This window comes from Camelus bactrianus, chromosome 13 (assembly GCF_048773025.1).
Source record: "Camelus bactrianus isolate YW-2024 breed Bactrian camel chromosome 13, ASM4877302v1, whole genome shotgun sequence".
NCBI classification, from domain to species: domain Eukaryota; kingdom Metazoa; phylum Chordata; class Mammalia; order Artiodactyla; family Camelidae; genus Camelus; species Camelus bactrianus.
Window position 1 is genome coordinate 59,997,488 of NC_133551.1, and position 22,526 is coordinate 60,020,013.

General features: G+C 40.7%; 1 protein-coding gene across 1 annotated transcript; it reads left to right on the forward strand.

Moving 5' to 3' along the window:
* The first annotated feature begins 314 nt into the window (after positions 1–314).
* On the forward strand, positions 315–20,848 carry DNAJC8 (DnaJ heat shock protein family (Hsp40) member C8). Its single transcript, XM_010947967.3, has 9 exons — positions 315–460; positions 2,869–2,970; positions 10,805–10,861; positions 13,241–13,307; positions 13,827–13,921; positions 15,485–15,556; positions 17,932–18,023; positions 18,920–18,995; positions 20,024–20,848. The coding sequence occupies exons 1-9, from the start codon at positions 383–385 to the stop codon at positions 20,144–20,146; spliced, it is 762 nt and encodes a 253-aa protein (XP_010946269.1). The 5' UTR covers positions 315–382; the 3' UTR covers positions 20,147–20,848.
* The last annotated feature ends 1,678 nt before the right edge of the window (positions 20,849–22,526 follow it).

The window sequence follows — 22,526 nt, forward strand, 5'->3', positions numbered from 1 at the left end:
ATACGAAACGTCCGGAATAGGTAAATCCATAGAGACAGAACACAGATTATTGAGAGGGGTTGGGAAGAATTGGGAGGAACTGCTTACTAGGTGCCAGGTATCCTTTTGGGGTGATGCAACCGTTTTGGAACTAGATAGAAGTGGTGGTTGCACAACTCTGTGAATGTACTAAAGACCACTGAATTGTTCCTTTAAAATGGTTAATTGTAAGTCACATGTATTTTACCTCAATTTTAAAGAGTTTACTTAGATTAGACGTCTAGCTGAGCTGCGAACCCTTTAAGGGGCTGAAGGAAGGGGGCGGGGCTAGAGAGGCGGGCCTGTAAGAACCACGTGAGGCAGCGCCTGCGCACAAGAGTCACGTGGTGGCTGGGCCGGGGAAATGGCGGCTCCAGGAGAGAGCGGGGCTTCGGGTGGCGGAGGCAGCACGGAAGAAGCATTTATGACCTTCTACAGCGAGGTGAACACAGAGTGAGAAATAGTGGCACTGGGGCGACCCCACCTGGGGCTACCCACCCAGCTGGCGAAGGCAGTGGCCCTCCTGGCCTGGACCGTTCGGCGGCCCCTCCTGTCTGGCTTTGGGGGCGGTGGGTGGCTGGGGGTGTGTGTGCGTCTCCTGATACTGCTGGGAAATTCCCTGCGCAGCGAAAAAGGGGAGGGGGTCCGACGTCTGCGGGGAGGCGGCCAGTGTGGCCAACGAAGTGCCTGGGCGCGCGCATAGTTCCCCAAGTCCGCCTTGTCGAGGGGCTGGGGGGCTGGGGGGGGTGGTGCTGGCGGGGGCTGGGCTTTCCTGGGAGAGACTTAACCTGCTTGGCCCTCATTTTTATTCCAAACGGAAGCACTCTCTACTCTTAGTCCTCGGTAGTGAGTTGTATTAATAGTTTTTTTTTTTTTTGCCGTTCGCGAACGCTAGGCACTGTGCATCATGCCAGGTAGGCATTATTTCCGTTTTACAGATGACAAACCTGAGGTTTAGGTAGGTGAAATAATTTGTTCTAGTTCTTACAACAGGTAACAGCTTGATATCATGTTAAGAGGGGAGTAAATTTGGTCTGAGCCTCGTTTACTGTAGCATCTCCAGCGCCTAGTAAAAGAGTTGCTCCATAAGTATTTGTTGTGTAAATGAATGAATAAATTAAAGAAAAGCTTACCTTTTGGGGTCAGAGGAGCTCGATTTGGATTCATGGAAGGTAATGACTGTGATTGAATTCTTCCAAGGCATTGATTTTACTGATCCTCAGTTTCCACGTATGTAGAACAGGAGTTAACATAAAAGCAAGAGTTTTCATGAGGGTTAAAGGGTTTAATGTATAAGAAAAGGTTTCATTAAATATAAAGTAAAAGCATCTTTCTAAGAGTCGAAAGAAGGCTGAAAGTGGACCTCTTTAAATTGGCATGGATATGAGGAATGGAGTTGCTCATATCCATGGCTGTGAGCTGCTCAAATTTAAGCACCATGTCACATTGATTTTTTTATCTCTGGTATTTGTCTTTTTTTTTTGGTGGGGAGGTAATTAGGTTAATTAATTAATTAATTAGTGGCGATACTGGGGATTGAACCCAGGACCTTGTGCTTGCTTGGCAGGCACTCTACCACCAAGCTATACCCTTTCCCTTATCTCTGGTATTTGTAACAGTGCTTGTTACGTTGTAGTTTCTCCAAAATATTGAGCTTAAAAAAAGGAAATGCGTACCTCCATTATAGTCTGTCCTTTTGAAATGACTAATTCACTTGAAAGGGACTCAGCAATTATAGTGGAATTTGTTTTAGTTAATATTTCTTAGTTCAGTTTTTTTTTTTTTTTAAAGCAATCCTAGTTTGTTTAATTGGAGGAGAGAAAGTGCCTAAAGGAGGACTCTTTAATATCATTCAACCACTGTTTATTGAGCCCCTCATGTGGACTAGTATACTGTTTAGGTCCTGGAGATATGGTAGTGAATAACAGAAAAATCCTGTCTTCATAGAGCTTGCATTCTATAGAGAAGGATAAACAAACAGATGCACAATGTACTGTCAAGTAGTGGTAAGTGCTATGAGAAAAAAATAAGTCTGGGGAAAAAGTATGCAGGGGAATGGCGTGCTGTGTTACAGAAGAGTGAAGAGGGAATATGCTGAGAAAGATTAGATGCTGGGGAGGGTTGACTTTTGTATGTTACTGAAATCCTTTTCAAATTCGTTTTGACTATGGAAATAAAGATAGTGTGCAATATACCAGAGATTCATTCCAACTAAAATTCCAACTCTGACAGTGGCACAGTGGATGTTTTCCTGGGATTACCTGGTACTTGTTCTCCTTAGCATTGTCTTCAGGTCAGGGATTTTTCTGTTACAAGAGTCAGATTGGCAGTTTTTTGCTCTCTCCTATGTACTTTTTTAGTGCTGCTTTTAGTGTCTATTTCAGTGTAATTGTATTTTTCCTTAAAAAGTTGTAAATTTAAGTGTGAATACACACAAGTATATTTTCCATTTATAGAGTGGAAGCTCTTTGAAGGTAATGGCTATGACTTATCTTTGAATCTTCTTGCTGCCTTTTCTGTAGTTAGACTGATGGGGTTAAAATTCTAGTTTACAAGTTAGGTGATTGGGAACAAGTCAGTTAACCTCTCTACGTCTCAGTTTTTTTAATCTGCGAAATAGGGATAGTAGTGGTACCTACCGTATAGAATTGTTGAGAGGAATAAACACCTGTTTATATATTAAATTTCAGTAAATGATAACTTGTAATTATTCCTCAAAATGTTTAGCAGAATACCTTGAACATGTAGATACACAAATGTTTGCTGAACATGTCAGTGAGTAACTTAAGATGACAATTCAGAGTTTGTTATTGAGCTTTGCTAATGAAGTTGTTATCCTCTTTGTTTTAGGTGAAACAAATAGAGAAGAGAGATTCAGTTCTAACATCCAAAAATCAGATTGAAAGATTGACTCGTCCTGGTTCCTCCTACTTCAATTTGAACCCATTTGAGGTGAGCTGCCCAATGTTGCTGTGACCTGTGACAGGGACCTTTACATAGCTGTAGGCAGGCCGACTTTGGAACACATACCTAATTTGTACTGTGCATAGTTGGAATTGCCTGTGGGTGATTTTATTGTGAGCAGAACTTTCGTCTTTTAGTAACCCCAATATATATGGATTTATTTTCAGATGTGGAGGGGTAGCTAGCCTTGATAAATTTAGGGTCTTTGATTTAATTTGCTTGTTAAAACTTTTCTGTTTTACCTCAGTGAAAAACCTCAATCAAAAAATGGTCACAAGATTATAGGCAAGCAAATACACTTCTGGGTTTCCTTAGTTTTATAACTTTAAACATTTCCTGTTTATAGTATCTAGATTAAAAACAATTTTTGGGGGGGGAGGTAATTAGGTTTATTTATTTAGTAAAGGTACAAGGAATTGAACTCAGGACCTCATGCATGCTAGGTGTGCACTCTACCACTGAGTTATACCCTCCCCCCAAACATTTCCTGATTATAAAAACACATATTTCTTACAAAAAAATTTGAAATATAGAGAAAGTAAGAATAGTCATGTATAAGCCCACCTAAGAAAATGCCTGTTTATGTTCAAACTGTTTTATTTAAAAGTTTTATTTAGTGGGGGAGGGTATAGCTCAGTGGTAGAGCAGCTGTTTAGCACGCACGAGGTCCTGGGTTCAATCCCCAGCACCTGTATTAGCAAACAAAATAAACCTAATCACCCACCCCCACCCCATAAACAAACAAACAAACAAACACATGTGTTATTTAAAAACAGAGGGTCATACATTTCATGCTGTTTTATTTATTTATTTATTTTACTGAAGTACAGTCAATTACAGTGTGTCAGTTTCTGGTGTATACAACACAATGCCCCAGTCATGCATATACATACATATATTCATTTTCATATTTTTTTCCATTAAAGGTTATTGCAAGATATTGAACATAGTTCCCTGTGCTATACAAAAGAAACTTTTTAAAAAATCTATTTTTATATATAGTGGCTAACATTTATAAATCTCAAACTCCCAAATTTATCCCTTCCTACCCCCTCTCCCTAGTAACCATAAGATTGTTTACTAAGTCTGCATGTCTGTTTCTGTTTTGTAGATGAGTTCATAGTGTCCTTTTTTTTTTAGATTCCACATATGAGTGATATCATATGGTATTTTTCTTTCTCTTTCTGTCTTATTTCACTTAGAACACTTTGTGCTATTTTAAATGCTATATGGTTATATAAATTATTATACTTTTTAAAAGTAATTATTATTTCAGTAATTCCTTTATTCTGTGATAAATTGGTTTCTAATTGTTCACAATTGTAAGCAACTTTGAAATGAATACTGTTGCATCTTATAAAAAGCACTTATTGAGCACTTATAAAAAACTTTTCCCCCCACTTTTTTTATTGTAGTAAAATATACATAGCAAAATTAAACATTTTAACCATTTTTAGGTGTAAAGTTAAGTGGCATTAAGTATTTCACAGTGTTGTGCAAGCATCACCACTCTCCATTTCTAGAAATTTTCTGTCTTTCCAAATTGAAAACTCCCCAGTCCTCCTACCCCCAACCTCTGTTCTACTTTCTGTCTGTGAATGCCTGTTCTAGGTGCTTCATGTAAGTGGAATCATACGATGTTTGTCTTTATGTGGCTTATTTCACTTAGTGTAATAATTTCAAGGTTCATCCATTGTTTCTATTTTTTTAAGAGAATTTTTCAAGAAGTTTTTTCACTTTAAAACAATTCAAGAAATTTTTCATTTCAAAACAATCTCTGATCTGCAGAAAGAAAGATTTGCAAGTACATTATGAAGACTTCGTTAAATTATTTGAGACTAATTTGTCAATATGATGACCCTTTTCCTGGAAATACTTTCAGGATATTTTTTAACAAACAACATTCTCCTACTGAACCACAATGTAACCATCAAAACCAGGAAGTAAACATTGATACATTGTTACTATGTGATCCTCAGGCCCCATTCATATTAGCTAATTGTCTCAATATCCTTTAAAGCAAATGGATTTGGTCCAGAATCTCCCATTACATTTAGGTGGCATGTCTCTTTAGTCTCCTTCAATCTCCTTGACTTTCATGACCCTGGCTTTTCTGAAGTTTATATGCCAGTTATTTTGTAGCATTTTTCTCAGCTTGAGTTTGATGTTTCTTCACATTAGATTCAGTTTATACAATGTTGGCAGGAATAGTGCAGAAGTGATACTGCGTTCTTCTCTTTGTAACCTGTAAAGTGGTAGGTGATTTTGATTTATCCCATTACTGTTGATACTAACTTGGTCACATAAAAAGATGCGTGCTAGGTTTATTCATGAAGTTACTTTTTACTGTTTGTAATTGATAAATGTTTTGTGAGGAGATCCTTTGAGACTGTGTGAATATACTGTCCTTATCAAAGTTTCAGTGTATTCATTTGTCAATATAGACTTGGGGTTTCCTATTTTATTCAGTGGGTTATAATTCGATATTTATTGTGATGCTCAAATGTCCCAAATTTGGCCAGTAGGTTACTTTCAAGCCAGCTCTTGTCTTTTTGATATGTCTTCTTCATTCTTTGATTATTGGGCATTCTTGTACTTTTCCTGACCCAGCCTGGTATTAACCATTTAATTGAGAAGCTTTGATTCCTTTTAGTGAAGAGTAATGGTATTTAGAAATCAAACGTGGGTGCTCGGTATATTCAGTGCCACTGGAATGTCACTACTTCCAGACCCTATTGTTAGATAGGACTAAGGAAAGGGGTGGGGGGGAGAGGGGGAGAGAGAGAGAGAGAGTGTGTGTGTGTGTGTGTGTGTGTGTGTAAATACACATATTTACATAGAAGTTCAATCCAACACCACAGAGTTTACTCTAGGTTTTTTTTCTTTCCATGTTCATAGTTCCCTTCTCTGATAATGAGAAATCTGCCTTCCACTATCTTTAATATATATATTTGCTTAATTGATCCTCCTGTATGCAGCTGATCTCCCATTGCCATTCCTTCCCTCGTGTAAATGCCCTCTTCACACTGCTTTACTCTGACACCACACCAGGTTGCCTCACTGTGCAAAAACCCTTCTCCCCACACCTGAACTCTAAACTCCCCTGCCAGGTCACCCTTTGCTGTGGGTATGTGGCTCTGGCTCCCTGTGGCTGCCCTCCACCCCCTGGGAGCTCTTTTCATGCCTTTTGGGCTCTGGCATCCTCCTCACCAAGCAGGCGTTCTTCCTTCCCTGCTCTGGCTTTTGACACCCTGAGTCAGGCTGCCTTCTTCTGGGAACACCCTCCTCATCTTACTTGGGCTCTGACTCCACAATTCTGGTCATGTGGTACGTGGAGGGCCTCTTCATTCTGCTCAGGTTCCAACTCTCTGTGCCAGGTATACTTGGGCACCTGCATCCAAGTTGGGCTGCCCTGTTACTTTGGATGCCCTCCTACATGAGCACCCATGTCACCATGCATAGGCTTCCATACCCCATGCTAGGCCACTCTTTGTGGAGATGTCCTTGTTTGGGCTCCTGTACCCTGTGCTGGGCCATTTTCCCATAGTGGACATTCCCTTTATCCTGTTTGGTCTCAAACACCCTTTGGGCTCTACTTCCATCTTTCATGGGGATACCTTCCTTATCCCTCTTGGGCTCTGATGTCCTACACTGGGCTACCTTCCATATTGACAGTGTCATCCTGCTTAGGTTCTGACAGCTTGTGGCAGGCTACCTGTCAATGGAGAGGCCCTCCTCATCCCATTTTGGAATTTATTTTGGGTTACCTTTCTGTGGATGCTATCCTCTCCATTTAGGCTCCAGCACCATGTGACTGGCCAGTTCTCCCTGTGTGGCTTTTTGTCTTTGTCCCGGATGGGCTCTGACACTCTGCTCTGGGCCATCTTGACTTTCCACCCAAAGTAGATGTGTACTTTGCCTAGCCCCACTTAACATGTTTGGATTGCATTCCTTAGGAAGAGAAGAGGAAGATAAAAGGTTTAGAGAATATTTTGATATGATTTGGTGAGGGGGAGATGCGTAGAGGGAGATAATATGTTTGAAAGGTGATAAAGAATTGGCGGTATGTTCTTTCTGTTTAGTCATACTTTTAAACTGAGATAGTATGTACCTTGAAAAAGGGACACATGAGCAAATAACTTACCCATTTATTTGTTAAGATAATTATTGTTTCTTGTAGAGATCTGATTGATGAAGAGTAACAGATCATTGGGATCAGTATGAATGCTAGGATTTTACTGCCCTACCAGTTGATGTGGCCCTGAAAGTGGAACTCATTACCTTGTAGCTCCTGTCCAGATTGTAGAAGTATGTTTGGATGTGTAAAGAATATGGTAAGGTTGGGGGGAGGGTATAGCTCAATGGTAGAGTGTGTACTTAGTGTGAACAAGGTCCTGGCTTCAATCCCCAGTGCCTTCATTAAATAAATAAGTAAACAGATAAATACATAAAATAAGTAAACTTAATTACTCCCCCTTCCAAAAAAAAAAAAAAAACCCAAACAAGCGAAAAAAAAAAAAAAAATAGAGAAGGCGTAAGATTGTGTTTGAGGGTGCAGGACTCCATGACTGTCCCTTAAAATTTTTGTCTTTTCTATTTTATATAAATGTGCTGGCTGCTTTGTAGGGTGGGTGTCATTGTCTTATAAAGTTGCTTTTTGACTGTAAGTCATAGTTAGGTGTTCCTAGCAATTTAGGAAACTTTCTGTTGTTTCATACAACAACTATTGAGACATCTAGGTGAATCAGACTTTTCTAGGAAGGGGAAGTGATGCAGTAATAGCTGTTCTCTCAGCTGTAAGTTGATACATGAGTAGTCTTCCTATATGTCGTCTTACTGAGCAGCAGGTAGAAAAGGGAGAAATTAGCCTGGGACTCTGAGGGGTCTTATTATAGGAATCCTAATCCAGGGGCGTTTTCCCCCCTTCCTGCCATCTCTGCAGCTCCCTCTTTGGATACATTTCTAACCTTCAGCCATTATGCAAGCGTCTTACGTAGCCTGCAGTTGTTCTTAGGTTAAAGGTCCTCTCCCACTTCTTTCCATAAGCTTAGATGAACCTGTGCCCCTGCTCAATCCTGCCTTTTTCGTGTTCCTTTTTTCGATTTAACTTTAAGGCCCCAGAAGGCAGTGTCACAGACTTTGTATTCTGTTTTATCTTCTTTAGCACGTTGGAAAGAAAGGTGTTTACCTCACAGGACTCTGGAGCTTGCACATTATTAACAGATCAGAGAGTTCAGTTATGACTTAAGAGTGAATTCTTCTTAGAAGCAGAAGATCCCAGAGGAGACTGTTGCCCCTTATTTGAGTTCAGGAACTTATAAATGCCACAGTCAAGCATTTTTGTGTGATGATTGATTAATTCTTCGAGATCCAAGACTGGGTTTTTCATTGCAGTATCCCCAAAGTTTGAGACATAGTAGGCATTCAGAAAAATCTTCCAAGGATCTGAACAGACCTGTGTGCTTCCTTAGAGCCATGTCAGTAATATGGCATTTATCATTTTGGTAGGAATTACTTGTGGTTTGTCTGTTCCTTCCATTGTGCACCTTAAATTCCGTGAGAACAATAGTGAACACAGTATATAGCACACACAACCTCTAGCACAAGTTTGTGCTGAATGTATATACAAAGGTGACTTCTAAGAGATTTGGGCCACAGGGATAGACCTATTGTCTTCACTGTGTTTCGTGGGCACATATGGAACCTCCAACTCTCAAGATAGAAAATAAGTTGGATTAGCTCGCTTTGAAGGCACTCAGTGAATATTTGTTGCCAGTGATTAGTGAACATGAGCTATGACTCTTGGAAAAATAACTTTTGGGGTGTTTGTGTGTGTGTGCGAGCACATGTATGTATTTATACATACCTCTTCGTTTTTGCCAAATCATCTGAAAGTAAGCTGCAGACATTGATGCTTCATGTGTAAATACTTTAGTATGCATCTCCTCAGAACAAGAACACATTTCCACATAACCACAACACCATTACCACACCTTGGAAAGACAACATTACTGTAATTCAGTAACATCGTGTAGAGTCCACACGCAAGTGGCCCTAGTTGCCTAGAAAACCCTCAATTATAGCTATGTTTTTTTAAACCTGGGAATCTATCAAGGTTTATGAATTACATTTGGCATGAGTATTTCTAGCCTACAGCTTTATTGAGGCTTTTTTTGTGAAGGTGGGATGATTTTCATCCTTTCACATTCATTTTGTTGGGTTTGGTGGACTTTGGTTTGCTCCAATACATTCCTTTTTCCCAGAAGCAAGGAAAAGTAAAGTTCTCTGAATATTTGTGTATGTACAGTTACCTTCCTTTGTCTGTAAATCTTACATGGCTGCATTTTTCCTCTTGAGTGACTTTTTCACAATTCCTTTCCCCCTTGGGAAGGTATGAGGAGGCGCACTCACTCTTGAAAAGTCTTTGTTTTGAAGTTCCCTCACCCCGATTATATGCCTGGCATTTGAGAATGGGTGTGCTCTTGTAAAACCTTCAGAAGTCTACTGAATGCAGGGGTGATTCAGCTTCACTGCCTGCCAGTAACTCTGCTGCTTTAGGTGGGCTCTTGAATGTTTTGAAAGCTTGCTATAAACCTTGACAAGTTTTCCTAAGACCCTCCCTGTAAGCATCTGACTAAGCCTGGCAGATTACTTTTCAGTTTTGATTTCTCTGGTATGTATTTTCCATTTCAAGGTTTCTTTTCTTTTTTTTCTCTTTGCCTCTCTTGATAAGTGATTGTCAGTTCTTCTGGCTTCAGATGCACTTACTTCTGACCGCCGTCATCATTCCTTACGAGTGCTGCTCAAACTTTAATATGATTCAGTCACACTGATGGGGGTCCTACTCTTCTGAATTTCTAACAGACCTCACCCGCTGCCCTTCAGTACTTTTCTCTGGCCTTGGATACTAAGTTAATAATAGGTGCTGTGTTGAATCCATGGACTACTCACTATAAAGTCATCTGGTTTAAATGTTTATCACATAATACTCCCTTCTTTTAAAAACTAATATGGTAATTAAGAAAGTTTCCCCTGCTTATTTGTCTTTGCATTTCTAGCGTGTAGCAGCATGTTCGGCAGGTAGTAGCTGCTATGTAAATGTTTGGATGAATGTATGTGTTTGTGGTGATGGGGTCGGAATCCTTCATGAGGAATGTCAACTCCAGGATACCCAGGGTTTGAGAAGAATGATAAAATTTAATTTTAAAGCACTCTTGCTCAAAAAATACAGATTTTCCTCCATTTGGCTGTACCCCAGTTCTGCTGAGCTGGAATCAGACTTTCCTAGAGTGAGCCCCAGGCTTCGCGCTCATGTTTCCACAGGTGATTCTGATGGCCATTGAGAACTACTGGGCCATGTAAATTATAGCTGTAAAGTGGGGCCAAGTGGGCATTTCTGGATTGAGATGAAAATCGGGTAGCCAGCCTAATTTTTCCCCTGTTGAGTTGTGCTATGCTTTTTCCACACTTGCAGAGATGAGTTGGAGATGGGTACTTTTCTTAATGAATGAAGGAGAAATGCAACATTTTTCTTATGTTCTGGAAACATGTCCCTTGTTCGTAGGATAGTTTATTATTTTTCTGATGGAGTGAAATAACCATTGTTTTAGTTGAGAACCCTAGAACAGTATAGCTGTTACTCTGTTATTAGTTTACTCATTTATATTTCCTGAGTGTTTTTTAGAACTGTGTGCCAGGCTCTGTTCTAGAAGGCTGAGTGCTGTTCTAGATGCTCATTATAATATGTATAGTTACTGAGCATCTCTACATTTACAAATCCTTTTAATAATCTCTTTTACAGTTTTGATTTTGATTTTTTTAGGTCCTTCAGATAGATCCTGAAGTGACAGATGAAGAAATAAAAAAGAGGTTTCGGCAGGTATGGTACTATATTCTTGTAATAGATGGAGTTTGAATCTTTTGAAAATGTATTGAACACATGATTCTCTTAGGACTTGCTTTTATGACTTTTGGGCCAAAATTTAACTTTTTTTTTTTTTTTTTTAAGACTATGTAACTCTTAAGAGGGAGGGGTACAAGGTAGAATAGTAGAGCTTACTTGGAGTCATACTTACCAAATCCCTTGGCTTCCAGGAGAGAACATGTCAAAAGATTCATAATGTTTTTTTATTTTAAAGACTCCATTCTTCAATAATTTTATCTTTTGCAAACTGATACCTTGTTTTCTATAAAGAGTGCTTTCTGAAAGTTCTCTATGAATGGAGATCCACAACCTCTGATTCTTGCCCATTCTAATTAATAACTCAAGCTACAAAGTTTTATAGTAGCCTTTTAAAACACCCTTCCAGTTTTAACAGCTGAGTAACCCCCAAGCTCTTTCTTCTTTGAGTTGAATAATCATATTCCCTGTAATGTCTTTGCAAAGTAGGTTTTCTGTATATTTCATGTCTTTTTTTTTTTTTTTAACTCTCCTCTTTCTTATGTACTTCATATTTTAATAGAGCTGACCGGTGCTGAATATAATTCTCAGCTCCTGCATGGCAGACTTTTTAATTCCAATGTTACGCTTGCTTTTTCAATATAGTCATTGCCCCCACATTGCTGACTCATAATCATCTTCTGATCTGCTGTTAAGCCAAGGTGTTTTTTACTTTTGCCTACTCAGTCATTTCCCATTGTATAACCGTGTAACTTTTTTTTCTCCCTGAGTTCTACTCTGCACTTACATTCAACTTTTTTCCCTTTTTCTAAAATTTCAAGTTTTCTGATGTAATACATTAGTATTCTTTCCCAATTAAACAAGCAGTCATTCAGATTCATAGTCAAAACTTTTAAATAATTTACATAGCTATACAAAGAACTCAATAAGAGTTCCTATTTAGTCATTAATAGGGCCTAGTAGTTGAGTGTGAGTGTTGGAGCTGAGTGTTGGAGCTGTATGACTTGAGTTTCAATCGTGGCTGTGCCTCTTACAAGCAGTGTGAACTCTGGCAAATTACTTTCAACCTTTCTGTGCCTGTTACCTCATTTGTAAAATGCACATAATAATGGTGACTACCCTTGGGGTTGTCATAAGGATTTGAATGGGTTAATACACATAAAACACTTAGACTAGGTCTTGGCATGTAGTATATCCTCTTTATATGCTAACTGTTGTCTACGTGCGTTAGACAGTATGCTAAGTTCTTTACTTGCATTATTTCATTTCATCCTTACAGCAACCCAGTAAGATATACATATATAGTATTGTCCCATTTAGAGAGGAGGAAACTGAGGTAGAGATAGATTAAGTGAATTGCTCAAGGTCTCACAGCTAATAGGTGATTGAAGTCGAAATTAGAACTCAGAAGTCCAGTTCCACTAATGCTGAATTTAGCATTAGAGTCCCACTTGCTATCATCCCCGAACACAGTCCCTCTGTTCGAACTGTTTCTGTCAGTTGGCGATGGTAGGTCAGTGGTTCTTAATCCTGGCTGTCTGAAAGAATCACCTGTGGAGGTTTTTATTTTTTAATTTTTTTATTATAAGAAATTTTAATTCTATTTTTAAAAGAATAAAGCAATGAACTCTCATATACTCATCATCTGTGTGCAACAGTTTGCTTCATTAACTGTCTATTTTTGGCTGAATTGTAAAACAAATTACAGACACCACAATACTTCACCCCTAAGTACTTCAGCAGGTACCTCCCCCCCCAATAAAAACAGACAATTTCTTACATAACTACTTGTCACACCTAACAACACTAATTTCTTACTATCACACGATACCCAGTCTGGCAGAGGTTTGAAAAGTACAGATGTCGGAGACTGATTAAGAAAGTCTCAGGCTAGAAAGTAGACCTCTGTATTTCTGAAAATCTTCACAGGGTTGGAGTACAGCCTGAGGTGAGAGCCACTGCTTGGTATTAGAAGTTCTTTGAGGAAAGAGATGATACCTCATAACTGTTTTATTCTCTTGAGTGTTCAGTATAAGAAATATAAAAGGAACTTGGTACTTTTCGTTCCCTTCCCTCCCCCGGATTATCACAACATCCTCGTGATGCTAGGCTTACATTTGTTCTCAACCAAATGTTTTCCACCTGTGTGTCTGGTTACCTTTTGGTACTTGAATTTTGTTAAGGACCAATACTTCTGGTAATTTTATGATATTTTTTAATTTTTAAAAAGTGCTTCTTCTGGCTGACAGTTTTTGCTGTAATACCTTAGAGCTTTTGGCTTTCTGGAGAGGCATGGTGCAGGCAAAAAGTTACTAAATGTTTCTGTTATTGACAAACCTAACTTTTCTCTTATTATAGTTATCCATATTAGTGCATCCTGACAAAAATCAAGATGACGCTGACAGAGCACAAAAGGCTTTTGAAGGTATTTGTAAATTTACCTGCTTCTAAGTAATATATTGTCAATGCTAGGGACTAACTGTTCCTAATCCTGGATCAAGAAAAAAAATGTTAAACAGTTTTGTCTTCTGGTCATGAAGAAGCTGTGGTTTTCAGTAGAACAGCTGTCATTTCAAAGCAGAATGTTGCTGTTTAGAAGTAGACCTTAACTTTGCTTTGTTAAAATTTTTATGTGCCAACAAAGACTGTTACTGCATAGGATCATTTTTTTCCTTTGAACATAAAAATAATTGAAAGTATTTGATCACTGAATTAAATCTTGATGTGGTGTATTTAGCCTTGAGTGTCTATTTAATTTTTTCCAAGGCGCTCAAGGAAAGTCATTGTTATAGTTGTATGTTTTTAAATTAGTTTAACAACAGTAAATACTTTAACAAAGAAGGGAATGCTTTTAGATGGCACAAGTCCATTTACACTGCCTGAGTATAGTTCAGACTTTCAGAGGGTGTTTGCAGAAACAGTTAATTTCAATGTTTTGCATTAGCTGTGGACAAAGCTTACAAGTTGCTACTGGATCAGGAACAAAAGAAGAGGGCCCTGGATGTAATTCAGGCAGGAAAAGAATACGTGGAACACACCGTAAGTATTTATAGTGCTGCTGTGTTTACAGGAAGTATTAGTAAGCCTCGGGCACCTTGTAGGAGGGTAAATGTTAACACAGCAATGCCTGACTGGCATGACTGCTTCTGTGGTCTCCTCCACTTTGCTGTGGCGGTCATGAATAGTGCGTGCCTAAAGTTATCCTTGACCCCTAGAGCTCAGGACAAGGAGTGACTAGGACACTGCTCCTGCCTCTTTCCTTACCAGTTCCAGGTTGTGGAAAGAGGACTTTTCTTGCCCTGTCATCACATATTGTTGTATTACCCCATTCTCAGTGTGGAAAAGTAGAGTAACCATGGTGCTACTTGACCCTGAACTTTTATTCTTGCCTCTGTTGTGGGGTTGAACCATGGGATTGAGAAAGGCTGACAAGGGGATATGAGTAGTTAAAAAAAAAAAAAAATAGGAGAAGGTACATGTCTGTATTAATAACAGGTTTGGGGAGGACTCAATTGAAATAAAGTCAGTTATAGCTGGCTTTATTTTTTTGCATTACCTAAATCTCCTGATTGGTGGGAAATGTTAACGTAGCTTCCTTGAGGTAAGAAAGGTCTTTATTTTAATTTTTTTCATGCTGGGATAAGAATCTCGAGGTTGTTTATAAGAGCTGTTTCAGTTGGGAGTGAATATGGATGTAACTTTTCCTCTGGAGAACTGTGGAATCAGAGACAGCTGTATAACCAGTAATAAAAATGAGTCCAGTTTAGGTGAGGAAAATGAGGAGAGAGAGGAGACGGACTGCCATAACGGTATCTTGCTGATTGTGTGTTGGAAATGGCATCTGAGGGCCAAATTCTGGTAGAAATCAGAAAAGAACCTGCCAGCTTGTCCATGAATTATTGTGGTGGTTACCCTTCCTCTATATTTTGCCTGTAAAGGAGCCATCCTCAGGCTTTCAGACCACAGGGTGGCAGTAGGGCCTTTCTGAGCTTAGAAGGCACATGGCTTTTTGCTGGACTAAATGGTAATTTAACGGAGTAATGTCATTCTTGTGTGAATGGGTATATTTATTTTGGGGGAGGAATCTCAATGGTGGCCAAAGTGATAAAAACATCAGTTAATGTAATGTGAAAATTACTGGCTTAAGAAGGTTTCACAGTGAAAATTATCCAGAATGCAGTTCTAGAAATGCCAGAAAACAGTGATACTCAATGCCACAAATTCTGTAGCTTCTTCTGAAACTTGACAAATATACTTCCTTGCTATAAACACATAACCACAGGCTATGAAAAATAAATCCATAATTTGTTCAGTGTATCAAAGGCTCTTTGGATCTGGCCTAGGATCTGATGAACTGGGGACAACTCCCCTGCTGGTCCCCTTGTGTTGCATTTTGGGTGAGGTTAGAGTAAGGACTCCTGGTTCCTAGTTTTCTTTGATTGCATTGCTGTTTTGGAGGGGAGGGGAGAGGCTTATCTTTTACTCACTGCAAACTTTTTGTATACCCATAGAAAAGTGCACATAGCATTTGTGTGCAGCTTAAAAATGGATATTCTCAAAGTATGAGTGCTCATTTTTTGATGGAAAAAAATTCTTTTTTAGGTGAAAGAGCGAAAAAAGCAATTGAAGAAGGAAGGAAAGCCTACAAATGTGGAGGAGGATGATCCTGAGCTGGTAAATTAAACGTGGGAAAAGGCACTTCATCTTGTGGGACTGGGTTCAGTACTTGGGTGAAAGAAAGGGAAGCCTAAAGAATGATGCATATGTGCTAGAAACATTTTAATTTAAAATATTTAAATGTATATTCATCCACCTTTTTGAAAATTTTACATTGTTTTGGACATAGGGCTGTGGCCTTTTCTTCGAGGGTGTGTCTGGTCATTGGAGTTCACAGTTGACTTTATTTTATAAAACACAAAGCATTATCCATAGTGTCTAATTTCTTTTGATGTGCATTGAAAACTTAGGTACCTGTGAAGGAAACCAAGAGCAAAATCCTAGGTTCTTTTTTCAGTCTTTTCCAGATGTCTCACCCGCAGTTATTTTTAGGGACTTAACGTTTATTGAATCTTTCTAAAGTATTCCACTTAGTTTTAAAAGAACCAACAAGCATTTATTTTAATAACCACAATCATCAATTTCTGTGATATTTACACCACATAAGTACACTAGTCATTGCAACTGGGATAGGCAGCTTTGGGAGTAACCACAAATGACTCTGGGTGAGCAGCTGTCTACTAGCCGCGGGTACTCACTGTGCTCCAGGCAGTGATGTGCTGCCAAGAAATGGGGAGCATCGGGTAATCCCAGGGGTTCTTCAGTGGAGGCTGGTTAAGAGGGAGATTTTACTCACATATTTGTGTCTGATTGCCTCACTAGCTTAAAAAAATAATAAAGGCATCTTAATCTTGCCCCAAGTTAGGTCAATAAGTAACCTATCCACATACTTACCTTTTTTTATTTTTTTAAAGATTGGTTGAGGAGATGCTGTCTTGCTAGGGAAATCTCCTATCAACTTCTTCCTTCAGTGGTTTTACTTACAGTGACTGGTGTTCTCTTCTGTGTGGGAACTCTGCTTGAGAACTATTATGTCATCTTTTCCACTAGCCACCTGTTTTGGGTTTACTCCATTCCAGTATTTTAGTTTTTTCCTCCTCAGTCCTACTTTCTCTTCTCTTTAATTATACTTTTTAGTCTTTTCTGAAAAACCTCTTATAAATACTCCTTGGTTCTAAGTTATTGAGAACCTTAACTTTTTTTAGTTGTCTTTTTTTCCTGATTACAAAGAAACATATGCTAATGATAGGAAATTTGGAAAAGGCAGGAAAATATAAAAAAGTAAAAATCACCAGTAACTGTTCATCTAGAAGCTTTTAAAAATATTGAAATATTCATTACAGATTCTTTCACCTCTTTGACGTGTGTCCTTATTAGGGACTGGAATTTGTCAGCATTGCTTTCATTGAGTAGTGCCTGGCAGGTAACAGTATTAAAGAGAAGTAACAGTAATTTACTTCCCTTTTTCTTCATATATCACTCTTTGCTCCAGTGTCTCTGATTTTAGCAAATAAACCCCATGAACTTAACGTGATGGTTTTTTTTTATTTCTTTATTTAAAATACTTCATATTTGGGGGAAAAGTTTTAAAGATAGAGTTTTGTTTTCTGTCTAATGTTGTATTATCTGTTTCTGCCAATGTATGAGTTAGAATTTAAGTTCAACTGCATACAACTGAGACCCCAATTGATGGTGGTTTGAACCAGTTAGTGACTTTTTTCTCTCTTGTTTAATAGTCTTTGAGAAGGTGGCTGCTGGTGTGGCAGCCCTGGACCATGTGTCATTCAAGGACTCAGTGTCCTCCTTTCTGTGGCTCTGCCAACAAGTGTATTGGCCCCATCCTCACAGTACAGGATGTGTCATCAACTCAACACGTGTTCAAACAGCAGGGTTAGAGGAAGGGGGCAGGAAGGGACAAGTGGGCTCCCTCTAAGAACATTCCCGGAAGTTGCTACATCACTTTTCGTGATAACTCATTGGATAAAATTTAAGTTACATGACTACACCTAGCTACAAAGAAGCCTGGGAAATACAGGCTTTTATGCTGTATGGCCACGTGCTTTAACAAGAGGTTTTACAAGACGGGAGATAAGGGGTTTTATAAGATAACGGGGCATGGATGGGGGACATCTACCTGCCCTGCCATAGTCAGTAGACGCCTGAGACTAGTCTGCCTGACAGCAGCTGCATAGCTCTAGTGTCTCACTTGGTTCCTAGCACAGAGTAGTTAGAAAATATCTGTGAGAAGAAAATGAAAATTCTGGAGGAAAGGGCCCTCTAGAATTTCAATTTTTTTTTTAATTGGTACTTTTTACTAGCGCAGGTTTCTTCTGTATCATTCACATGGTGAAAGTGGAAAGATCGCATAGGCAGATGTGTTATTTATCTCCTAGGAGAGAGCCATCATCATTAAGTGGTTCTCTCGGAAGATTTTGATTTAAGTTGCTGGTAAAATTATTTACCTTTTTTTGTTCTTAATTTTTTTTTTGTAGTTCAAACAAGCAGTATACAAACAGACCATGAAACTCTTTGCTGAGCTGGAAATTAAAAGGAAAGAGAGAGAAGCCAAAGAGATGCATGAAAGGTATATATCAGTATCTTTGTTTAAGCCATGTCTAAATGCCTAGATTAACCAAGACAGTCTTCGGAGATTTTCCTGATGAAGGAATTTTGCTGTACATCATTTAAGACACTGTCTAAAATAGTTACCTGAAAGAGCCAAACTTTTGAGTCACTAGGGTAAGGAATTTTCTCTTACTTTTGGGAAATACTGAATAGGCCTTAGGGAGTTTATAATCAAGAGTGCTATATGTTTTCTTCCCAATTTCCTGGAGTGAAGTAGGCAGTTACTGAGGCCAGAGCCTTTTGTGTGACTAGTGGCTACAGCTTTGGTGAGGGTGTAGTATTGTACAGTGTAATTACTTACAAAATGTTTTGTGTCCTAAAGTGTGATTTTCCTTGCTCATCAGAAATCTTGAAGTTAATTTAGTTTATGTATTTTGTATTGTTGCTTGGTGTTTAGCAATAACTGGGTCATGTTAGTTAAGGTTGTGTGAAATGTCCTTGTTTCCTTGTTTTAGTAAAGGGTTTTGTCCAGAGAGTCTCTTGAATAAGAACCTCTGCTGTTGTAATGGTCAGTCTACTGAAGTAGGTGGCCTAGGTCCTGGAGACAGCTCTGTCATGGACTGAGCCCAGAACCTCCGATTAGTGTCGGCTGGGCTTTGATGACCTTATCTGTCTTTCTCTGTAACTTGGTTATCTGTATCTTGCCCACAGCCCTCCTTATGGTCTCATCTGCATGTTTTACAGTGAGACATTCATGAAGAGCTTTTAGCCCTTTCCAGGCAGACAGCCATCCTTGGAGAACCCTAGGGAGCTGACTTACTTTATACACTTGCTTCTGTGGGGAGATGCCTAAGTTGTGTGGTTAACACAGTCTCTAAGTATCATATAAATCCCATGGCCTGGTTTTCCTCCTAGGAAGCGACAAAGGGAAGAAGAGATTGAAGCTCAAGAAAAAGCCAAACGAGAAAGGGAATGGCAGAAAAATTTTGAGGTAAGTTTCCAAGGTGGCCAGGGGCTCTTATTCCAGAGTAAGAAAACTTCCCAGTGTGGAAACTTGGTTCCTAGGCATTCCTGGGGCTGACTGGGGCTGACGAGGAAATGGCTTATGTGGGGAAGAGCGGGGGGTTTGGAGAATGAGTCCTGGCTCAGCTGCTTTGATGCTCTGTAACCTTGGCAGCAGTGTGATGGGCACAGCGGCCACGTGGGCTCAGGGACAGTGTACGTGTAATTTCGGGGGTAACCTTGGAGTAGTGCCCTACTTAGTAGAAACTGAGGTTCTTCTGACCCCGGTATCCTGTCTGTGGCGGGATTTAGGGCTTTTAAACTTGATTCCTCTTTGACATCGTGGTTATATCCTTCAGGGGCTCAGCCCGTTTCCTGAATTGGGCAACATTTGGTCTTATCTTCTGTAAGATTTAGGACTCAGGTAGGGATTGGCTAACCAGAATTGATGGCTTTGTTTCTGTCCCACTGTGTGTATGCAAAGAGAGAAAATGAGTAGTCCCCTCAGTAAGACGGAGGGACACTGGTGGCCCTCCCATAGCAGCTGGCTAGGCATTGTGCTTGCTTTGCGTCTCCATCCAGGTTTTAGAGGGCAGGAGGAAGGTGTAGGGGAAAGAGAGGCTATCCTGTGGCTAGCCACGTGGCTTTGAGAAAAGGATTCAACCTCTCTTAGCCTTGGTGTCTTCACTTATGAAATGCCAGTGGCACAACGCACCGCAGTCAGCTTTTTGTGAGGATTAGAAACAGCATGGCTGAATGTCTAGCCCAGACGTCCCCCAGCACACGGTGGCCTCCTTGTGATGAGTATTACTCATCTTGTCCTCCTTTTCAGCCTGTGGCTTATCCTGCCTTCTGGCATGACCTTTCTCTGGGCCCATGGAAATGGGAGGAAAGCTCTGCTCTGTTGTGCTCTTGGGTTATTCCAGAGAGCTGGGCTGGGCTCCAGGGGAGCGGCAGAGCGGGCTCAGGCCCTTCCTCTCAACTGGTTTCCTCACCTCAAACCTCTTTGGTGCTTAGGAAAGTCGAGATGGTCGTGTGGACAGCTGGCGAAACTTCCAAGCAAATACGAAGGGGAAGAAAGAGAAGAAAAACCGGACCTTCCTGAGACCACCAAAAGTAAAAATGGAGCAGCGTGAGTGACCACCTGGGGTCACAGCCACAGAACCTTCCCTCAACTGTCTCCCCTCCTGCTTTGAAGGACTCATTCTTTCCTCCCATTTTCACCCCAACATAGAGTAGTATTTGCTTTTTAGTCCATTTTGTTTTCAATACAATTTAATATCAATCAGAGTAATTCTTTTGTACATTGAAATGAGGGGCTTGGTTTAAAAAAGAAAACCTTCCCCCACCCCTACCCCTAGAACAACCAGGACTGGAAGGTGCCACCATTGGTGCTGCCTTCTCTTCCCACAGCCTGTAACTTAATGTTTTGTACTTCACTGGATTGTGATGGTTAGAAACTTCATGTATAGTTTGTGGAAATCATCCAATTAAACATATTGCTTAAAACGGTGTTGCCATGACTTCAGACAAGCCTGGGCCACCTTAGGAAGCCCCTTTGCTTCAGTTGCTTGCTTCTGGGTGTGGCATCCTTCGAAGCTCCAGATCAGATGGGGAAGGCAGTGGGCACACAGCAGTCACTCGATGCCCTGACATCCCGTGGTGTTTGGCTCATGCTTTCTTGTCTGACTGACCAATCCGCGTGGCATGAGGCTCCAAGCCACCCAAACCTGTTCACTTTCCAAAGAGCTGGCCACCCACCATCCAGTACTGTTGAGTCCTAGCCTGTCTGCATTTGTTAGTGGTAATATTCTGTATGTGTAATAAATTTTTATACCCTAACCACTGCTGGACTCTTCCTCAGGTATTATTCAAGGGTGGGTCTCTTGTCCGGCTTGGCCCAACCGCAGTACACTTTGGAGTTGGACAGACCTGGCTCCCAACCACTCCTTTGCTGAACTTTAGTTTCTTCATCTACCAATGGGAATAATACATCACTGGCAGCTTTTAGGGAGGATTATTAGCTGTGGCATATATAAGGTAGCTACCATAGTGCTCAGTGGGTGTTGCCAATATTATTTCTGCGTGACATAAAAATACTGATTATTTTGAGGATTAAATGAAGTAATGTATGGAAGCACCCCACTTACAGTATATACTCCAATGTCCTGCTGGTTGGAGAGACAGGGCCAGCCCTTGGGAGGGACGTAAGCTGAGAATGGAATGGTGACACCTAGAATGTGAAGATAGAAGCTGGGTGACTTGAAGCTAGACTTTTGCAGTGTTTTGTAGATGAGTAAAGAGGTACAGCGAGCACAAAGTCACAATGTCTTGTAGCGTCAAGGGATCCTGCAACTTTGACCTGCTTCTCTACGGGATGAGACAGAGGCTTGGGTGTCTTACTGTTCTTCCAAGTGCAGCTGAGCTCGTCCCAACTGCAGGTGGATTAGACCACAGAGGGTGGGCAGGTAGGGCTGTAGATAAAACCCAGCCAGAGCAGAGAGAGGGAGTGACACATGTCGTGAGGTAATGCTGTGAGGAGTGACACCCACCTCATTCCACACACACACACACACACGTGTGTGTGTGTGTGTGTGTGTGTGTGTGTGTGTGCATGCACTAGCGTGCACGCCCACCCCTACCTTAAAGGTTAGGTGGTGGTCACGGTTCAACTGTCTTTGCATCTCACGAGGGCCAGGCCCTGTCTCTGCCCTCAAGGAGGTTGTGCCAGCAGTCAGCTACAGGTATGCTTATTTGTTCAACAAATACACTGGCTTAGGAATAAAATGGTGAACACCGCGGGGCCCCTGCTGCCTGCCTCACAGCCTCCTGGGGCACGTGAGCGGGTGAACCACTGCAAGGATCAGGAAAGGCACAATTCAGCCACTGCTCCAAGGAGGGGGCCCTTGATCCTGTTCTCAGCAGCCAGGGAGTGTTTCCTGGATGAAGTGACCTTTTTAAAGTTGGAACCCAGGGGCTGACACGTCAGGAGTGTCTTCAGCTGCAAGGAATAACTAGTAAACAAGTGAGGGACTGCTTTCTCACATGAGTCTGGTGGCAGGCAGTTTCAGGTATTGTCCATGGCCTCAACAGCACCACCATGGACCCAGGCTCTAACTCGGCTTCCTCTCCATCCTCTCAGGAGGGCTTGTCATCTTTTAGCTGCAGAGTCTCAGAGAAGGTTGTGGTAGCACCACACTTCATACCAGTTGCCAAGCAGAAAGAAGTCATCCAGGAAGCAAAATTTTCCCTAAGGGGCATCACTGACCACAAAATGCGTGATATGGCCACCTCTAATTGTAAGTTTGGGAAAACAAAGGACTTGCCCCTTGGGACCAGGCACCTACTGTTTCCAGTAAAGACTTGTTGGCAAGGAAGGAGGAAAGGAAGATTGTCTGGCATAGGTGAGGTAGGACTTGAGGGTAAGATGTTTCAGAGGGAACAGTGGGTGCAAAAACCCAGAGATAAGAGCATAGCCTGTTCATGGAATTGAACATCACTTACCGTGCCTGGAACAGAG

Bases quoted from the DNA above. Each gene is read 5' to 3' on its own strand.
- DNAJC8 (XM_010947967.3), top strand. From the start codon at position 383: ATGGCGGCTCCAGGAGAGAGCGGGGCTTCGGGTGGCGGAGGCAGCACG. The intron at 2,971-10,804 runs GTGAGCTGCCCA...TGATTTTTTTAG, and splicing joins TCAATTTGAACCCATTTGAG to GTCCTTCAGATAGATCCTGA. The intron at 10,862-13,240 runs GTATGGTACTAT...CTCTTATTATAG, and splicing joins TAAAAAAGAGGTTTCGGCAG to TTATCCATATTAGTGCATCC.